The 20,118-nt window shown below is 45.7% G+C and overlaps 1 protein-coding gene and 1 pseudogene across 1 annotated transcript in view; both read right to left on the minus strand.

Moving 5' to 3' along the window:
- Positions 1-2,143, minus strand: part of LOC135932642 (uncharacterized) — a 310,350-nt pseudogene extending 308,207 nt beyond the window's left edge.
- A 2,624-nt stretch (positions 2,144-4,767) lies between these two features.
- LOC134622235 (uncharacterized) overlaps positions 4,768-20,118 on the minus strand; it is a 37,373-nt gene continuing 22,022 nt past the window's right edge. Inside the window, exons 9-13 of the mRNA XM_065470150.1 lie at positions 18,773-18,946; positions 11,385-11,558; positions 7,587-8,055; positions 5,435-6,443; positions 4,768-5,168 (exon numbers count right to left, since the gene is read on the minus strand). Coding sequence (XP_065326222.1) covers positions 4,768-5,168; positions 5,435-6,443; positions 7,587-8,055; positions 11,385-11,558; positions 18,773-18,946 — 2,227 coding nt within the window. The remainder of the gene's footprint in view (positions 5,169-5,434; positions 6,444-7,586; positions 8,056-11,384; positions 11,559-18,772; positions 18,947-20,118) is intronic.

The raw sequence follows: 20,118 nt of genomic DNA on the forward strand, positions 1-20,118 counted from the left end.
GATGGCAGACAGTTGGTGTCGTAAACCCCCGCCTCTGTTCAAAGATGGTCGCTCACAGTGGACGTAAAAGGGTTTCTTTCACTCCTCTTTCAAACCATCTGTCCTCTCTGTCCAAAATGTGAACATCGGCATCCTCGAAAGAGTGACCTTTGACCTTTAGATGCAGATGAACTGCTGAGTCTGTGTTTAGGAGTTATGTCTTTAGGGTGAACCAGTTTCTGTCTGAGTGTGTTGCTGGGTCTGAAGTACACTGGGATGTTGTGTTTGGAGAAAACTCTCCTGAGTTTCTCTGATACACCGGCTACATAAGGGATGACAATGTTGTTGCGTTTGTCCTTCTTATCCTCCCTCGCTGGTATCTGATTTTCTTTTTTGTGCATCTTTGCTGACTTTATAAATGCCCAATTAGGATAACCGCATGTTTTAAGTGCTTCCTTTACATGTGTGTGTTCCTTCTTTTTCCCTTCAGCCTTAGAGGGAACATGTTCTGCTCGGTGGTGTAGGGTCCTGATTACTCCAAGTTTATGTTCCAGAGGGTGATGGGAGTCAAAGAGGAGGTACTCAACTTCAAAATAAGAATGGCAACCTCAACTTCAATGTTGAGGTTGCCATTCTCTTCAATGTGCACGGCGCAGTCCAGGAAAGGCAAGCAGTTGTCCTTTGTGTCTTCCCTGGTGAACTTGATGTTTTTGTCCACGGCGTTAATGTGCGCAGTGAAGGATTCCACTTCTTGTCTTTTGATTTTGACCCAGGTGTCGTCTACATATCTGTACCAGTGGCTGGGTACTCTCCCTTTAAAAGAGCCAAGAGCCTTTCTTTCCACTTCCTCCATGTAAAGGTTGGCTACAATAGGTGACACGGGGGAGCCCATGGCGCAGCTATGTTTCTGTCTGTAGAAACCCTCATCTGATCGGGTGTGAAGTTGGTCCTGTCTTCCAAGGAGCTGTCTTCTTGTAGTCGTTTTCTGACAGTCTCCACTGCCTCCGTGGTGGGTATGCAAGTGAAGAGGGAGACTACATCAAAGGACACCATGGTTTCATCTGGGTCCAGGGTAAGTTTCTGGACCTTATCAGTGAAGTCGGTGGAGTTCTTGATGTGATGTGGGGTGTTCCCCACAAGAGGTGCTAGGACGGTTGCAAGGTGTTTCGCGATGTTGTAGGTGGCTGAGTTTATGCTACTGACAATGGGTCTGAGTGGGGCACCTTCCTTGTGGATCTTAGGAAGTCCGTAAATGCAGGGTATGGCATCCCCTAGGTAAAAGCGGTGATATGTGAGGCGGTCAATGACTTTGTCCCTTTCAAGGTCTTGAAGGCAAGCTATAACTTTCTTTTTGTAGTTGCTTGTGGGGTCTCGCTTTAAGGCTTCGTAGGTATTGTTGTCACTGATGAGAGTAGTGATCTTTGTGTGGTAATCCGTTGTGTTCAGGACCACGGTGCACCTTCCCTTATCTGCTGGTAATATAGTGATGTTGTGGTCTTTAGTCAGGGAAGCGACGGCCTTCTTTTCTTGTAATGTGAGGTTAGACGGAGGGACTTTGGCACTGAAGAGGGTGGCTGAGACTTTCATCCTGATCTGTTCTGCTTCTGTCTGGGATAATTTGTTAATCCGTATGGCAGTTTCTGTGGCTGTGATGAGGTCCACTATGGGCAACTGTTGCGGAGAAATGGCAAAATTGAGTCCTTTGGCTAATACGTTCTTTTCAGGTTCAGTGAGATTCCGGTCTGAAAAGTTCTTCACCCATTTTTCCTGACTGTCCTCAGGTGTGTGTTCTTCGCTGAGTTGTGTAGATTCAGACTGAGGGGTGAGGGTTTTCGAAAGTAAGGTGTGAAATTTCTTGCGTTGTCTTTCTTTTCCTTTGGAGTGTTGTGCTCGCTGAGCGTTGTCCACAAACTTGTAAACCTCTTCTAGAATAGGAGAGGGTAGAAGGGTTTCCAGTTCCTGCAGCGTCTGGCTAATCTTGCTCTGGAGGGCATCTATAGTGAAATGGACCTGTCTTATCCTTTCACTTAGAAGCTGATTTTGTGCTCTCTGTAGGATCAAGTCCGCTCTGTGTCCCCTGACAGTGGATCCAAGGCGCAGGCTTGCTTTGTCTGCATCTCAGGTTGCATCTCAGGTTTGATGTAGTCTCCCTCTTCACTTGCATACCCACCACGGAGGCAGTGGAGACTGTCAGAAAACGACTACAAGAAGACAGCTCCTTGGAAGACAGGACCAACTTCACACCCGATCAGATTTGCACACTGTTAGACCTCTGCCTCACCACTACATATTTCAAAAACTCCCACTAGGTTTAAATCTGGGACTCTCCACCATTTGACCCTTAGAACTGAAGAAGCTTCTCGGATGAGAGGTGAAACGTCTTCAAGCAACTCAAAGAAGTCCAGACGCTTTTCTTTCCAAGCTCCTTAGACTACAATGACCTGGATGACTGAGAACCTTCACAGACATGTGAGACAGTGTTTACACTGCAATCTGCCTTTTGTGGCTTTAAGGCAGCAACTGTGACGTTCACTAGTAGAACTGAAAACAAAAAAACCACTAAACTACAGACTAACTACACACCAACTAGACACTAACTGTAGCCTCCAAACACGCTACAACAACATAACAGAAAATAAACTGTACAACAGAAAATACAAATGCCATTTATGGTCTCCTCACAATAATGATAGGGTGAGTGGGAGACCAGAGATGTGATCTCTGGTCTCCCACTCAGAGACACGGGTCTCCGAGTGTCCAGCATTCAGAGGCTACCTGTCAACAAGGCCTCTGCAATGTTCTGAAGACAGTTAAACTTGTCAGGTAGTGATGTCCAGCAGGTGAAAATGCAAGCTCCATGAACATGCACAGCTGGATTCCAGCTGCTTCCATATTGCATTAACTGGCATTAACTCAGCCAGTTAATGCGAGACAAATCTAGATCCAAATTAAAGATATCTGGTTTGATCAGAAAATAAATCATTGGTCCATACACCTGAAAGTCCCAAAAACGCATTGTGAATTCCGTACGGATATATCCGTGTATTTCCATGGTGCTGATGCTGTGCTGAGCAGACAGCTCCTGAAGCTTTTGAAGTGTCGCAAGTGATGCAAACTGTCTTGTTGGTATATGTATGATCTCTATACATTTTTCGTCAGATAAAAACTTTGGTTGTAAGCTTCAGATAATTATTTAATAACAGCCAGACATTTTAAATGAGAATAAGAAAGTATTTCTTTGTTCCCCCCTTTCCCTGTTAATGTCCTACCTCGCCTTTACAGCTGTGGCTCCAGCAAAAATCAGCTGATTCTAGAAATTAATATTAAATAAATTCTAACAACAGCTTTTCAAACTTAAATGTGCTGCTGTTGTTCAGCACGACATCCGCTGGTTTCCTCTTTCTTGCGCAAAGTGGGCGATAAACAAACAAGAGAGAAAAGCCGATCAGCTGATCATTGATCAGTTTCACGATTGAAGTAGCAACAGGAGAGAGAGGGGGAGAGAATGAGAGAAGAAGAGGCAGCTGAGGAGCATAACGACAGAATCACTCCATGTCATGTTCCGGCTGTGTGGGAGCAGGGAGAGGACCCAAACGCAAAACTCACCGAGACAAAAAGTGAACTCAAAACACTGCTTTATTGCAGGCTAGTACAAAAAATATAACAAACCTAAACTGGGACATGGATAACTAGAGACACAAGGAAACACAGCCATGAGGGAGAACGCGACACAGAACTGAGGGAGACGCAGACCTAAATACACAGAGGGTTAACGAGGGGAGTGGGAGCACACGGGGAACACAGGTGACACTGATAACCATAACGAGACAGGGCAGGAGTGAACACAACATGACGGATGCTGACGAGGGACTGTCAAAGCAAAACAGGAAGTGCACAGAGGTTCAGACAGGAGGAGAGAGAGCACGGGGAGAGCACAGACATAACGGGCTGGGGAAACATGGAATAAAAACACAAGGAGAGAGGAAACGAGGGCTCAGATACACAGAGGGGCACACAGGGGGTAATCAAATAAGAAACATCTTAACAGAACCTAGAAACCGAGGCATAAATAAAGAACAAATCCCAAAACACACGAAAAACTAAGAATGCTGGGCCAACATGGCCCAGGATCATGACATCACCCCCCCCTCAAGGGCTGGCTCCTGACAGCCGAAACCCGAGAACCAAAAACAAGAAAAACCAAAACAACCCACCCAGGGCGGGAGGCGGGGGACCAGGACGGAGGGCCCAAAACAAAGCCACAAAAACAAAATGTCCATAAGAAAACCTGGAAGTCACAAAATAGTCCAAACCAAAAGTCCAGGAAAGGCACTGGAGCAGAGGAAATAGTCTATAATCATTTCAGGGTGGCGACCATGACTCCAGGCAAAGAAAGTTCAAAAGCACCACTCAGGAGGCCGACCCGGAGGGTGACGGTCCAGGAATCCATAGTTCATTAGATTAGGGGGCCGGCCCGGAGGCCGACGGCACAGGAGGTCATGGTCAAACAGTTCCGGGGGCCGACCGTGCGGACGGCAACGGCGGCGACGGGGACACAGTTCCGGGGGCCGACCGTATGGAGGGCAACGGCGGCGACGCAGAGGACAAAGTTCTGGGGGCCAACCGTGCGGAGGGCAACGGCGGCGACGCAGAGGACACAGTTTTGGGGGCCGACCGCGGAGCCAGCGGTGGCGACGAAGGAGGTCAGGAGGCTGGCCGCGCCGGCGAAGGAGTCCAGTCAGCGGCCTGGAAGGTGGCCGCTGACGCCAAACCAGGCCTGGACGACGTCTAGCAGGCTGAGCCGGACGTGGACGAGGCGGTGGCCTGGCAGAAGCAGGAGCAGAGGCCGGAGCTGGACCAGGCGTAGCAGAAGCAGAGGCCGGAGCTGGACCAGGCGTAGCAGAAGCAGAGGCCGGAGCTGGACCAGGCGTGGGCGGAGCCGATGCAGGGGCGGATGCAGAGGCTGGACCAGGCGACGGCGAAGCCGATGCAGAGGCGGATGCAGAGGCTGGACCAGGCGACGGCGAAGCCGATGCAGAGGCGGATGCAGAGGCTGGACCAGGCGACGGCGAAGCCGATGCAGAGGCGGATGCAGAGGCTGGACCAGGCGACGGCGAATTGGACCCTCCACCGGAGACGAAGAGCGGCTGGAGAGGTTCTCCTGAACCCCCAGCGGAGACGAAGAGCGGCTGGAGAGGTTCTCCAGAACCCCCAGCGGAGACGAAGAGCGGCTGGAGAGGTTCTCCAGAACCCCCAGCGGAGACGAAGAGCGGCTGGAGAGGTTCTCCAGAACCCCCAGCGGAGACGAAGAGCGGCTGGAGAGGTTCTCCAGAACCCCCAGCGGAGACGAAGAGCGGCTGGAGAGGTTCTCCAGAACCCCCAGCGGAGACGAAGAGGTGCTGGCCGGGCTGACCTGAGCCGCCAGCGGAGACGAGGAAGTGCTGGCCGGGCTGACCTGAGCCGCCAGCGGAGACGAGGAAGTGCTGGCCGGGCTGACCTGAGCCGCCAGCGGAGACGAGGAAGTGCTGGAGGGGTCCTCCTGAACCCCCAGCGAGAACAGATGCAGAGCCAGCAGGTGCGGAGACCTCTGGCTCAGTGGACGCTAACTGTAGCTGCACAGGGCACACAGTCGGCTTGGGATGCAACGGCTGGGGCTGTGCGGGGCAAACAGTCTGTCCAAGAAGTGTCAGCACCACGCAGTCCTCAGCTGGCTGAGTGGGCTCACAAGAGCTTCTAGCAGAGGATGGCAGTAACTGAACGGGTTGCAGAGCTACTAACTGAGCTGGTGACAGAGTTAATGACAGAGCGGATAATGACTGAGCTGATAACTGAACAGGTAATGGTGCGTGAAACTGAGGTGGTAACAGAGCGGATGACTGAGCAGGTATCAGACTCTTGGCTGCTCTCCTCCGGGGAACAGGAACGGGTACTGGGCCTGGCCGAACACCAGTCATCCCCACCCGAGGAACAGAGACGGGTGCAGGGACGAGCTGGGCTCTGGCTGCCTTTACCCTGGGGGCCGGTGTAGGTGCAGGGGATAGCTGGACCTCTGCTGCTCCCACCCGAGAAACTGAGACAGGTGCAGGAGTTGGCAGGGTCACAGCTGACCTCACCCGGGGAACCGGAACAGGTGCTGGCAATGGCTGGGTGTCCATCAACCCCACCCGAGGAGCAGGTACGGGTGCCGGGATGAACGGAGCCTCTGCCAGGCTGGAGACAGAAGCAGGGACCAGCTGGACCTCAGCCACCCTCACCCGAGGAACTGATACAGGTGCAAGGGAAAGCTGGGCCCGAGCTGCCCTGGGTACAGGAACTGGAGGTGGAGAGCGACGCACAGGAACAGTTACAGTCACTGGGTAAATGAGGTTAATGGTGCTGAACACTGCACTAGCAATCAGACACTTATGGCAGGCTGATTTCAGCAACTCTGCTGTTCTTAAGCTGTCCATCTTATAGTTAGCAGTCTTAGGAAGAGTGAGTTCAGGAACATTCACAGGTACTGGAGAATTTACACAAGCAGTGTTTGGGTAACCTGGATGTGAGATAACACTACACATAGTTGTACAGGATGTAGCCTGAGACGTAGTACACACAGAGTCCATGAAACTTGGCCGAAAAGCATGGCGCACAGAGTTAAACTGACACGACCGGGGAACAGAAAAGTTAACCTGTGCAACCAGCTCTGCAGTGCTCAAACCAAATTCTTTTGGCATTTTATGTGTAGCAGACAAAACCTTACGGCCCTTAACCTTAGCAGGCATTGAATGCACAGTTACAATGAGTCCACAAGGAAAAACAGAAACAGAGTCAGGCTTAGCAGGCACGGGAGAAGGTGAGGTTACACAGGTAGCGTCCGAGTTAGCACTGTCAAGTTCTGGTACAGAAAAAACCACAGCCTGAGAAATCGATGGAGGAACACTGGGAGTCACAGATACAAGAGCTGGTCTAAAGATTAAACTGTTCATAGCAGAGGAATGGCTAATAGTCTCTGTGTCACCTGGCTCAGGCAGAACGCTAGGAGTACATGGTAAATTGGCTTGCTTAGCAACACAGGCCTCATTCACAGTAACTCTTTGAGGAGCTGAGAGAGCAGTGGCTGGTTGAGAAGTTGGCTGAGAAATATCAGAAATGTCTAACGACAAAAAAGGCTGGAACATGAAACAGTCACTTGAAGGAGCATCACCTAGGGAACACTCAGTCTCGGATGGTTTGTGCTCCACAGCATGCACTGTTGCATCTGGAGCTGATGGTGGTGGTGGTGTGTGGCTGAGCTCAGACTGGGAAACCACAGAATGTACAGGCCGAGTAAAACAGTTCTGTGGGACTACAACGCTGGTAGCAGTATGTAGGTGAGTCTGGTGTGGAATAACAGTCTTAGGTTCAGCTAACTCCACAGGTGAAACATTCATATTGGCTAACTCAGGGAGATCACTGCGAGCATTACAAGACTCTGAGGGCTCAAAAACACAAAGATTACTAGCGCAAGCACCTGGTGAATAATCTGACACGGAGGTGCCTCGCTGTATAGTGTCTCTAGCGTTCAAACACAAAGTGGCGGAGTTATCCGATTCAGGTAACACAATGGCGGGCAAAACAGAGTTACTCACAGTAGTGCATAAGTCGTGAAGTCCGGGATCAGAAGGCTTGGGCTGAGTGTGTGAAGCACAGTCACTCTCTCCCACGGGTGCAGCCTGCTTGGCTGTACGGGAGCGACGGCGGCGTGAACGCCGTTTTCGCCGAGAAGGGGGAGGAAACGAGCCGGGCCGCGAATCCTCCAGCGGACCGGGCTGAACATCCTCCGACTCTTCATACTGGAGAGGCAGCTCTGGGCGGATACGTACGGTGGAGACGAGGAAGTCCTGAATGAGGGGGTGTAGCGCGCCGAATAGCCATGGGAGTCCGGACACCATCCTCTGTAAACGGATGGCTATTGTCTCCCGATACTCCTCACCTGGCAGCGCTGCCCACTCCTGACAGTGATACTGTACCGTGTAAATCAAATCCTCGCGGAGCTCAGCGGAGGGGTTGTGAGTTGCTGGGTCCATTGTCTGGTCGCGTTCTACTGTCATGTTCCGGCTGTGTGGGAGCAGGGAGAGGACCCAAACGCAAAACTCACCGAGACAAAAAGTGAACTCAAAACACTGCTTTATTGCAGGCTAGTACAAAAAATATAACAAACCTAAACTGGGACATGGATAACTAGAGACACAAGGAAACACAGCCATGAGGGAGAACGCGACACAGAACTGAGGGAGACGCAGACCTAAATACACAGAGGGTTAACGAGGGGAGTGGGAGCACACGGGGAACACAGGTGACACTGATAACCATAACGAGACAGGGCAGGAGTGAACACAACATGACGGATGCTGACGAGGGACTGTCAAAGCAAAACAGGAAGTGCACAGAGGTTCAGACAGGAGGAGAGAGAGCACGGGGAGAGCACAGACATAACGGGCTGGGGAAACATGGAATAAAAACACAAGGAGAGAGGAAACGAGGGCTCAGATACACAGAGGGGCACACAGGGGGTAATCAAATAAGAAACATCTTAACAGAACCTAGAAACCGAGGCATAAATAAAGAACAAATCCCAAAACACACGAAAAACTAAGAATGCTGGGCCAACATGGCCCAGGATCATGACACTCCAGCTTTGTGTCTTTTGTTTGATGGTAGGAAATAACATCGGACCATTTTTGAGAAAACAGGGGGGGAGCAACGTCATTTGGAGAGGAACACGGTTTAGCATTACACAAGTTTCTCTAAATTAGGTAAAACAATTAGTAGAAAAGCAGAGAACAAACTTGAGCAAGAGCCATGCATGGATGGGTCAGCAATAGATAGAGTCGGAGGACTCAAACTGGCAACCTTGTCCACTAAATAATTAAGAAACTTATTGCACATAACCACAGAAGAGAAAGAAGAAAGAAAATATTCCTGCATGTGTGATTGTTCATGTCTCATCTGCAGGAAACAAACAGGAAGTGAGTGAAGGACACAGGAAATGTTTCCAGCTCTCCCTCCTCTATCAGACATTGGCTGTGTCCCAATTCAGGGTATGCACGCTTGAAGTACGCATTTCAAGTGCGAATACGTCACCGCCACGCGACGACGGCTGTCCCAATTTAAAGTGTACTTCAAATGCATACTCCAAATGCGCCGTCGATTTCCCCAAATATCAAGCGTGGTCCGATGCACGCTTCGTGGTCTCATATATCCCACAATTCGTAGCGCAGCGGTGGGTGTGGATAATTTTGCCGCAAAATACTGCAGAAGGGAGCGGCTAAAGAGTGAACTGGCAAAAGTAAGTACTGAATATTATGTCACTTATTTATGTGCGAATGTTTAAGAGCATTAAAACATTACTGTTGGCCACATGTTGGCAAAGTTATGTGACATTAGAGATGTTTGTACTTTCAGCGGTAACTTGGTTTTAAAGCCTCTACTTCTAAATATATATATATATAGCTGACCTTAATCTTACAGAGAATTTGATGATTGTATGGATAATTAAAGTCAGTCATATATCCACAAACACAACAAGCTGAAAGTCAGTGATGCTGCTCGGTTTGCAGTCCTGAATATCACGGCACAAGCAGGATTCACTGCACTGTTAATGTTAGCTATGTTATATTGCTGCCTCTGTTCGGTGGTGTCGAGCCAAACGGACTTTAACGTGTGTTTGAACGAGCTGACGGTTCACTCGTTAAGCTGAAAGAAAGATGCTTTAATCACAGGAGTCACACATGTGTCCACTGGACCATCTGGGAACTCTTCTTGTTTAGCACTCGTAATAACACAAACACTAAATCCTCCTTCTCTTGTGCTGTTTTGTAGCAGTGTATACACCTGAGACTGTCACCTGTCTGTCTGTCCTGCACTCTCTCTCTGTTTCTTTCTCTCTGATTGTGGAATAAAAGTATGAACATGTGTTTATAAGTTACACTTGTGTTTGAATCCTGCAGCTTATCACACATTTGATTTCCATGTGTGACGACTGCAAGTGTCCAGAGTGAGGACAGACTGAGGGACCCACTGCTGCACATCATCTGTGAGGCTTTGCACCCCTGATGATCCACCAGGACAAACTCAGCAGTGTGTGAGGAAGAGGAGGAGGAAGAGCCAGCAGCAGCTGACAGATGGAGAGAATAGACAGACTGTTCCCTGTTTGTGAAGGACTGCTAGAAAAGTTTAAAATAACTAATTGTCTGTCCTGAATCAGTCTTATTAGGTAATGTTCAAATAATGTGATCATCCCAGTGTTTTCAGTGTGGGAGAAAGTACTCAGGGCCTTCAAGTTACACACTATGAAAGGCAGCAACAAGTTTAATATTCAGAAACCTAAAGTATGTATCAGCAGCAGAATGGAGCTAAAAATAAATGTTTGTTTCAGTTCTATGAAGCTTTGAGTATTTTGGATTAGTAGCACTGCTGTGTTTGTTGCATCATATTGCTGTAATTGTTTATATGCTTTATATATTCTGAGGTAAGTTGATCTATAGTGTTACATCATATTATATAAGGATGTTATGTGTTTGTATACTTTCTGCCCAGTTTGACCCATTTAGCAGAAGTCAGCCTGTTTAAGGCTCTGATATCTATTCTGTATGACTTAAAGCAGTTATGACATGGTCTGATTTTCTCACCCAATAAAGGAATATTTCATATATCAGTCTACTCTTTGTTTATCAGAAACACTTATCACAGCTCATGCATTTTCCTTTTTACACATATATGTAAGCATTGAGCCAAATGTAATAATGCCAACATATTAGACGAACAATATTTGTCTCTTATGTATAATAAAGATACTTGTCTTTGAGTGAAGATTTAAGGTGATAGGAAATATAAATAACTGCAACTTTAATCTTTGACCCAGAGTGCAAGCTCACTGCTGTAATATATCCTGTAATATATATATATAAATATATGTGTGTGTGTCTGTGTATACCATAATAATCTGACAATACATATAATATTGGCCATATTATATTTACATTACCACAGTGAGATGACTTTAGTCTCATGAACAATATTAGCTAATTGTTATTTACTAACTAATCTTGAAATGACTCTTCAGTACAGAAATGAAGCCCAACAATCATGTTTTACAGTCCTGTGGTCTCAGCCTCAGATACTCAACTAATCAAAGTGATGTCATGACAAAAATGGATGACCAACAGAACATTTTTTCTCCTTCATTTCTGTCACAGCTGTATGACATGTTTCTCGCAGTTAGTATCATGGTTGCTAGGCAACCTGAACAGCGCGACAAGGGCTATTTCACAAGCCTCTCACTTCCGCACTACCCGTACTTGTAGTACGCACCGTCCGTAGTACGGATAGTGTGTGTACTTCAAGCGTGCATACCCTGAATTGGGACACAGCCATTCTCTCCATACCTGAGAGTGTCTAGCCTCCAGCCTGGATCCTTCAGTCCAGCCGACAGCAGCTTCATTCCTGAGTCTCCTGGATGATTGTAGCTCAGGTCCAGCTCTCTCAGATGGGCGGGGTTGGAGCTCAGAGCTGAGGCCAGAGAAGTACAGCCTTCCTCTGCGATCAGACAGCCCGACAGACTGCAGACACACAAAACAACAATCAATCTTTTAACGATCATTTTCTCTTTGTCACAATAACATCTATCCATTTACATCCATTCAATGTAATTTTATTTATAAGTGACAATTTCCAACAGACAACAACAGTCATCTCAAGCTGTTTAACAGTGTAAGGTAACAGCCTACAATATTAGTGAGAAAGCCCCAACCATCAGACAATCCACTGTGAGCAGCACTTGGTGATGGTGGGAAGGAAGAACTCCCTTTGACACAAAGATCCTCCCAGTGAAAACAGGCTCCAGGAGGAGCATCTACCATGACTGGTTGCAGGGTGAGGGGAAAGAGAAGAGATGAGCTCAGAGAGACAAGAACAAAACACAAACTAAGGAGAGAGAAGACAAAAGTTAAGGACATGCAGTAGTGACATATAAAAGCATCAGGAGTGAAAAGAGGGGAGTGGAGAAGAAAGCAGAGCATCATGGGAAGTCCACCAACAGCCTGAGGCTCTGTCTCAATCCAGCGTCCGCACCCTCCGAAGTACGCAGTTTGAGACCTATTATGTCACAGCGGCACGATGACGGTGGTCCCAATTCCAAGTGTACTCCAAATGTGCTGTTGATTTCCCCAAATTTGAAGTGTGTAGACTTCGTGGTCCCATATATCCCACAATTCATAGTGTCACGGTGGGTGTGGATAATTTTGCCAAAAAATACGGCAGACGGCTGAATTGGAGCGCATGAAGAGTAAACTTTCCAAAGGAAGTACTAAATATTATGCCACTTATTTATGTGTGAATGTTTAATAATAAAGAACATTAATAATTTACTGTTGGCCACATGTCAGCAAAGTTATGTGACATTAGTGATGTTTGTACTCACTTGGTTTTAAAGCCTCTACTTTAAATTGTACATCGTTTAATAGTTGACCTTAATCGTACAGAGAATGTGATGATTTTATGGATAATTAAAGTCAGTCATATATCCACAAACACAACAAGCTGAAAGTCAGTGATGCTGCTCGGTTTGCAGTCCTGAATATCACGGCACAAGCAGGATTCACTGCACTGTTAATGTTAGCTATGTTATATTGCTGCCTCTGTTCGGTGGTGTCGAGCCAAACGGACTTTAACGTGTGTTTGAATGAGCTGACGGTTCACTCGTTAAGCTGAAAGAAAGATGCTTTAATCACAGGAGTCACACATGTGTCCACTGGACCATCTGGAACTCTTCTTGTTTAGCACTCGTAATAACACAAACACTAAATCCTCCTTCTCTTGTGCTGTTTTGTAGCAGTGTATACACCTGAGACTGTCACCTGTCTGTCTGTCCTGCACTCTCTCTCTGTTTCTTTCTCTCTGATTGTGGAATAAAAGTATGAACATGTATTTATAAGTTACACTTGTGTTTGAATCCTGCAGCTTATCACACATTTGATTTCCATGTGTGACAACTGCAAGTGTCCAGAGTGAGGACAGACTGAGGGACCCACTGCTGCACATCATCTGTGAGGCTTTGCAGCCCTGATGATCCACCAGGACAAACTCAGCAGTGTGTGAGGAAGAGGAGGAGGAAGAGCCAGCAGCAGATGACAGATGGAGAGAATAGACAGACTGTTCCCTGTTTGTGAAGGACTGCTAGGAAAGTTTAACATAACTAATTGTCTGTCCTGAATCAGTCTTATTAGGTAATGTTCAAATAATGTTATCATTCCAGTGTTTTCAGTGTGGGAGAAAGTACTCAGGGCCTTCAAGTTACACACTATGAAAGGCAGCAACAAGTTTAATATTCAGAAACCTAAAGTATGTATCAGCAGCAGAATGGAGCTAAAAATAAATGTTTTTTTCAGTTCTATGAAGCTTTGAGTATTTTGGATTAGTAGCACTGCTGTGTTTGTTGCATCATATTGCTGTAATTGTTTATATGCTTTATATATTCTGAGGTAAGTTGATCTATAGTGTTACATCATATTCTATAAGGATGTTATGTGTTTGTATACTTTCTGCCCAGTTTGACCCATTTAGCAGAAGTCAGCCTGTTTAAGGCTCTGATATCTATTCTGTATGACTTAAAGCATTTATGACATGGTCTGATTTTCTCTGATTTCTGATTTTTGAACTCTCTCTGTCTCTCTCTCGTGGTTAGAATCATGGTTGCTAGGCAACCTGAGCAGTGCAACGAGGCTAGACCGTCCCATTTTACAAGCCTCTCACTTTCGCACTTCTTGTACTTCCTAGTATGCGCCATACCTAGTACGCAAACTGTGCGTACCATGGAGCATGCGGTCACTGGATTGGGACACAGCCTAAACCTATAGCAGCATAAATAAGGGATGGTTCAGGGTCACCTGATCCAGCTCTAATTATAAGCCTTATCAAAAAGGAAGGTTTGGAGCTGATTTTCAAAGCAGAGAGGGTGTCTGTCTCCTTCCATACCAAGTCCAACATAGCCAGGCTGAGTTGTTAGATTAGTCCAAAGTAAAGTCAGAAAGTCATTATTTGTGTAAAATTTCAGTGGAAATGTAGAAAAACTATCCAAAAGTTATTTCTAAATCTGATATTAAACAGTTTAAATGGTGGAAAAAGCTGTAAAGAAAACAGAAAGAGTCAATAAAAGCCTCTTTAGAGGGTCACCAGTTTAAAACTCAGACATTTAAACTGGTGATTCTCCTTCTCTGCTCAATTTCCTCTCTAGACTTCCTGTTCCTAGGAGAGATTTGATTGGCTGAACATCCTTTTACCCTGTCTTTAGTTCTTTGGGTGCTAATTGGAAACGCTGCTCCAACGCGTGGTTCAAACACTCAGATCACATGACCTCAGCTACCACAGGTGGCATACCTGCTCCTGCCAAGCATTCCCAGGCTCAGGAATTCCCATTTTTGATTGGCTGATCTTTTGGACTGGGCCTTGTAATGACTGAATGATGCTTTTATAGCACTGCTTCAGTTTATTCCACACACGTTCAGTCCTATCAGCAGAGAGAGAGCCACACACTCTCTGTAACATCATTAAAAGATCTCAGTAAAAACACCACCTCTGCTTCAAGGACTAAATCAAACAGGCACCAGTTTTCAGCTCTGTCTGTGCTCTACTATTTTCTACTGTACACAGAAAATAGGATGTACTGCATTCAGGGACATCATCCTCACTGTCAGCTGTTACTCACACACTGTGTGTAGAAATACAGAAAATATGGATCCTATAAAAGGGAAAGCTAGAAAAACACAATGATTAATTGATTTCTACTGCAATCAATCAATCAATCTTTATTTATAAAGCACTTTTCATACAAAACAAACTGTAGCACAAAGTGCTTTCATTGGTTAAAAGCAGCCCACCCCACACCACCCTCCCACTCATTCCCCGCACTCTCATTAACAGAAACGGTCATGGATACACACATTCTACCCCCCCCCCCCCCCCCCCCCCCCCACACACACACACACACATACACACACTTAAAGAATAGAATTGGGCTGGGTACGCATTAGCCAAGTGAGGAAACACTATCACAGGGAGCCGTCTGCACCGGGAGCCGGTCACAGACCGCAGCCTCCAGGCTGGGCACACAGCAGGAGGGAGGCAAAGAAGCCCCCAAACCAGGCTCAGAGGACACACAGGGCCCCAGGAGCCACGGTCGATCACAGCCCCGGTGCAGAGAGCCCCCTCCGAGGAAACACTGGAGATATGACCTAATAAGAATATAAACAGGATAAACGATAAAATAAATAAGAGTGGGATACAATATAAATATAAGTATAAACAGAGTAAGAAGATAAAAAATGAATAAGAATACAATCAATACATATTAGGTAAAACTAAATTACTAATATAAATAGAATAACAGGACAGAATAAATAAGCATAAAATAAATAAGCGTTAGTTAAAAGCTAAATTAAAAAGGTGGGTCTTGAGCCTGTTTTTAAAAACATGAACGTTCTCTGCGGCCCTGAGCTCCTCCGGCAGGCTGTTCCACAGTCGAGGACCATACCACTGAAAAGCTGCCTCTCCGTGAGTATGTGTCCTGACTTTAGGGACAATCAAAAGGCCAGTACCAGAGGACCTCAGGGTCCGCGAGGGTTCATATGGTAAAAGTAGATCTGAAAGGTAAGAAGGCCCAAGACCATTAAGACTTTTAAAAACCAATAAAAGAACTTTAAAATCGATCCTGAAACACACGGGGAGCCAATGCAGCGTTTCTAAAACCGGTGTAATGTGGGCCCGCCCTCTGGTCTTCGTCAGCACACGAGCTGCAGAGTTTTGCAAAAGTTGCAAAGGTGAAATATTCTTTTTGGGGAGACCAGAGAGCAGGGCATTACAATAATCAATGTGACTGGTAATAAAAGCATGCATCAGCATCTCCGTGTTGGCCCGAGAGAGAATACGGCGGACTCTGGCTATATTTTTTAGATGATAAAATCCAATTTTGGTTACATGTTTAATATGTGGGATAAAACCAAGCTCAGAGTCAAGAATAACACCCAGGTTTTTCACTTGTAGTGAAGGGCATAGTGAAAATGCCTGTAATTTAGACAAGAGTCTCTCTCTCTGAGCCTCAGGGCCGATGATTAAAACTTCAGTTTTGTCCTGGTTAAGCTGTAAAAAGTTTTCTGCCATCCAAGATTTTATATCTAAAATACAGTTAAAAAGGGCATCCATTGGTCTGGTGTCATCAGGAGACACGGAGATGTACAGCTGAGTATCATCAGCGTAACTGTGGAAGTTTACTCCATGCCTCCTGATGATGACGCCAAGAGGGAGCATATACAAATTAAAAAGTACAGGGCCTAAAACCGACCCTTGAGGCACACCACATGTCATTGTATGGATCTTAGAGGAGCATGTATCCATACTCACCATAAAAGTTCTGTCTGAGAGATAGGAAGTGAACCAGTGGGACTGCAGGCCTCGCAAAATCGCTAGCCCACGCCAGCAGGTTCACTATGAGCCAAGCTCCAGACTGACCGTGACACATTAGGCCAGTGTTAGAAGATAAAGTTCAGGAAAGGACGACTTAAAGATGTACGTGAAATGGAGGCTTCTGATTGGTCAGAATGAGCCTTTGAAAATGGAACAAACTTTGTATAAAGAAAGAAAACACATTTAGTCTTTTAATGGAAATCTATCTTTTTTAAAGTGATTGCAAATCAAAGCTAACGCCATGCCAGCTTGTAGCTTTGATTGACAGTGTGTAGAACAAGCCTGATGACACAAACTCCCACAAAACCTCAAAATCAACATAAAGCATCCAAAGTTTCACGGATGGGAGCAAAACTTGAGGCCAACAAACAGCTGTAAACCTGTGTGCTTATTACAGTAAACACACCAGTCTGTTCTGTTTGACTAAACTGATTTATTGTGTGTCTGTAGCTGTGTTGTGAACTGTGCTGGGCTCGTCAGTGTCCCGATTTCACAGAACAGCATCTACAACATGCCACAAATGCTTCCAATGTTTCAGTTTGATGAAGCCTCGCTTTGCCCATTGCTGCCTTTAAAACAGTGTTTGTGCTGCCAAGGACATCTTGTATTGGTCTCATGTCATGAATGGGAGTGTTTCAGGAGGCAGACTGAACCTTTGATGAGTTTGGTGTCTTAACTGAGGAATAAAAGGACACGAGGAACAAACTAAAGAGAATCTAAAAGAGGCCGGCAGCACACGAGGAGGAGAAACTGACACTGACATAAAGACTGAGGGAAGGACAGAGCCATTTATACACCTGAGGTCATCACAGGAGGGTCATGTGACACAGCTGAAACTCATCTAGACAACGTCTGACACCAGAGACCATACTTACCAAAATAAAACAGGTTATACTGAACAACCATGAGTGGAACAACGGAGTGAACCAAGCAGCAGGAGGGGGGCGTTTCTCCAAAACATGTGTCCATCACAATTATGGACAGTCGTGTATAATAAGTAGACTTGTTCAGATTTGTCCTACACAGAGTCATTATAGTGACTATTAGTGTTACTGTGGAGATGCTTATTCCAGCATCACTGACTTCATGGTTCCAGTGTCCATCACTAAGGACTACATGTAGTGATGCTGCTGTTAGCCATGTTAGCATGTTAGCTCCAACAGGTGGTCAGTGTGAGAGGAGAAGATGCTATCACGGACATCCAAACAAGGAAGGAAGAGACTGTTGAAGGCAGCGAGCTGTGACTGCTGTGAACAGTGTTCTCACACTATTTTCTCCCTGTGCCAACATACACGAGGTTGTTTTCAGCTGCTTAGTTATTCAGTGCAACACACCACAAACACCAGTAAATATACTGAGAGCACACTGCTGTGGTTGCTGAGGTAACCATCCATATATCCAGCTTGTTGGGGCCGATTCTGCTTCCTCATCCTTGGAAAAAACCCTCAAAGTTTGATGTGTTTTTGACTTGAAGCTTTTTGGGATTTGGTTTAATTTGTTATTCTACACACTGTGAAACAAAGCTAGAAGCCACTGTGGTACAGTGGGGGACTCAAACCCAGTGCCCCACCTGCTCCAACAACAGTTAGATAGATTTTATTAAGTCTCATTTTCTGTTCATTAGGAAAAATAATAATAATGAAGAGCACGTGTTTATAGAGGCACATTGAGACCAATGAGAACAGTCCATTCACACTGACCTCCACCTCTTTAAATGTGAGTAAACACATCATGGTTCTGGTGCTGATGTGGTATCTGGGACAGGTGATGATGATGATGATTTTGAACTCAGTCTGAGGTTTGATTATACTGAACCTGCACTTCTTTTTCCTGTTTATGACATATGTATACCTAAAGTCTCAGCTGGATAAAAAAGAATGAGGAAAAACACATTTGTTGACAGAATTGTTAACAAATGTGGTGAGAGTGTTGTAAGTAAAAGTGTTGTTCCTCTATTTTTCAAACATGAAGTGTAGTTTTGGACTTTTATTTACTGCTGGTTCAGTGAACTTTGGTTGGATAGTGATGAAAACTGCAGTCTCAGAATCTGTGAGAAGTCTGCTTTCAGCACGCACAGCATTGTTGTGTTGTGTGCTGTGTATTCACCTCCGCAAACTCATAACTGTTTTACCATTAGGTTTCTACTTAGACAATAACAAAGGAAGCAGTTCCCAGGAACTACTTCCTGTTTTAGAACTTTTCAACATAAGAGTATGTTGCACTTCAGCAAACTTCCACATCTCCTCTTATTAGAGGGCTGCCTTATTATTAATTTGCTAATTCTGTCAGTTGATGAAAAGACAATGCTTGATCTCACCTGAGAGTTTCCAGTGTACAGTGTGGACTCTTCAGTCCTTCAGACAGAAGCTTCACGCCTGAATCCTTCAGGTTATTGTTACTCAGGTCCAGCTGTCTCAGATTAGAGGTCTGAGACCTGAGAACTGAGGCCAGAGCTTCACAGCTTCTCTCTGACAGGTCACAGTGACTTAGTCTGAAAAATAACAGATAAACAATTACATAAAAAACCCACTTATGTTGAAGTGTAATTAGATACTATTATATTTAGCAATATTTAATCTTGTTTTTGTCAGGAAACTGAGCACTGATGCAGACCAACACATGGAAAGAATTAGAGGAGAAGTGATGCAAGAACAGCAGTAAAAGAACACTGAATTGTTCAGTGTGCTTGTGGTATCAACATAATGTGGCAAATTTCTTTATTTTGTATTCGTTTTAGAAGAATTAATGATTATTAACAACCACAGGCCAGGTCTAGATGGCACTTTGGTAAGAGTTATACCCAGAAATATCTCAGAAATGTCGACAATTTCTGCTGAAATGTTTTTGAGTAGCTTATCTGCTTAGCAATTTAATTAAAAATTTTTAGATATATTCTTTTTTCATGGTACAATCTCCACGTACTTCATCCAAAGCACACTATCTGTGTACTCACTCTCTAATTTATAGCCAAAGTATTTACTCACTGTCTCTGTACTGTTTCGCTAGCTTAGCTTAGCCCGTATCCGACTCGCAAGCACCATGGCCTCTTCACCTGTCCCTCCTGCACTTTCCTGCTCATTGTGTCAGATGTTTAGCTACTCCTCGGCCTCCTTTAGCAGTAATGATACCTGTAACAAATGTAGCATATTTGGAGCTCTGGAGGCCAGGATTACTGAATTGGAGACTCGGCTTCGCACCCTTCATTCACCCATAGCTAGCCAGGCCCCTGTAGCTGGTGCAGCCGAAGATAGCGTAGGCCCTGCTAGCTGCCTCCGGCAGACCCCAAGCAGCTGGGTAAAGAGGGCGGCTGGGTGACCGTGAGGAGGAAGCATAGTCTTAAACAGAAGCCCCAGGTATACCACCAACCTGTTCATGTGTCTAACCGTCTTTGCCCACTCGGCAACAGGAGTGACATGTTTAGCCGCATGTTCTCCTAAAATTGCTGGCTGTCTGAGTGGTGTCCCAGAAAAGATGTGGGCTTCATAGATAATTGGCAAACCTTCTGGAGGAAACCTGGTCTTGTTAGGGAAGACAGCATCCATCCCACTTTGGATGGAGCAGTTCTCATTTATAGAAATATGGATAAATTTATTAAACCCCCCAAAATATGACTATCCAGAGTTGGGACCATGAAGCAGAGATACAGTCTTACACTTGTCTTAG

This window comes from Pelmatolapia mariae, linkage group LG3_W, assembly GCF_036321145.2.
Source record: "Pelmatolapia mariae isolate MD_Pm_ZW linkage group LG3_W, Pm_UMD_F_2, whole genome shotgun sequence".
NCBI classification, from domain to species: Eukaryota; Metazoa; Chordata; class Actinopteri; order Cichliformes; family Cichlidae; genus Pelmatolapia; species Pelmatolapia mariae.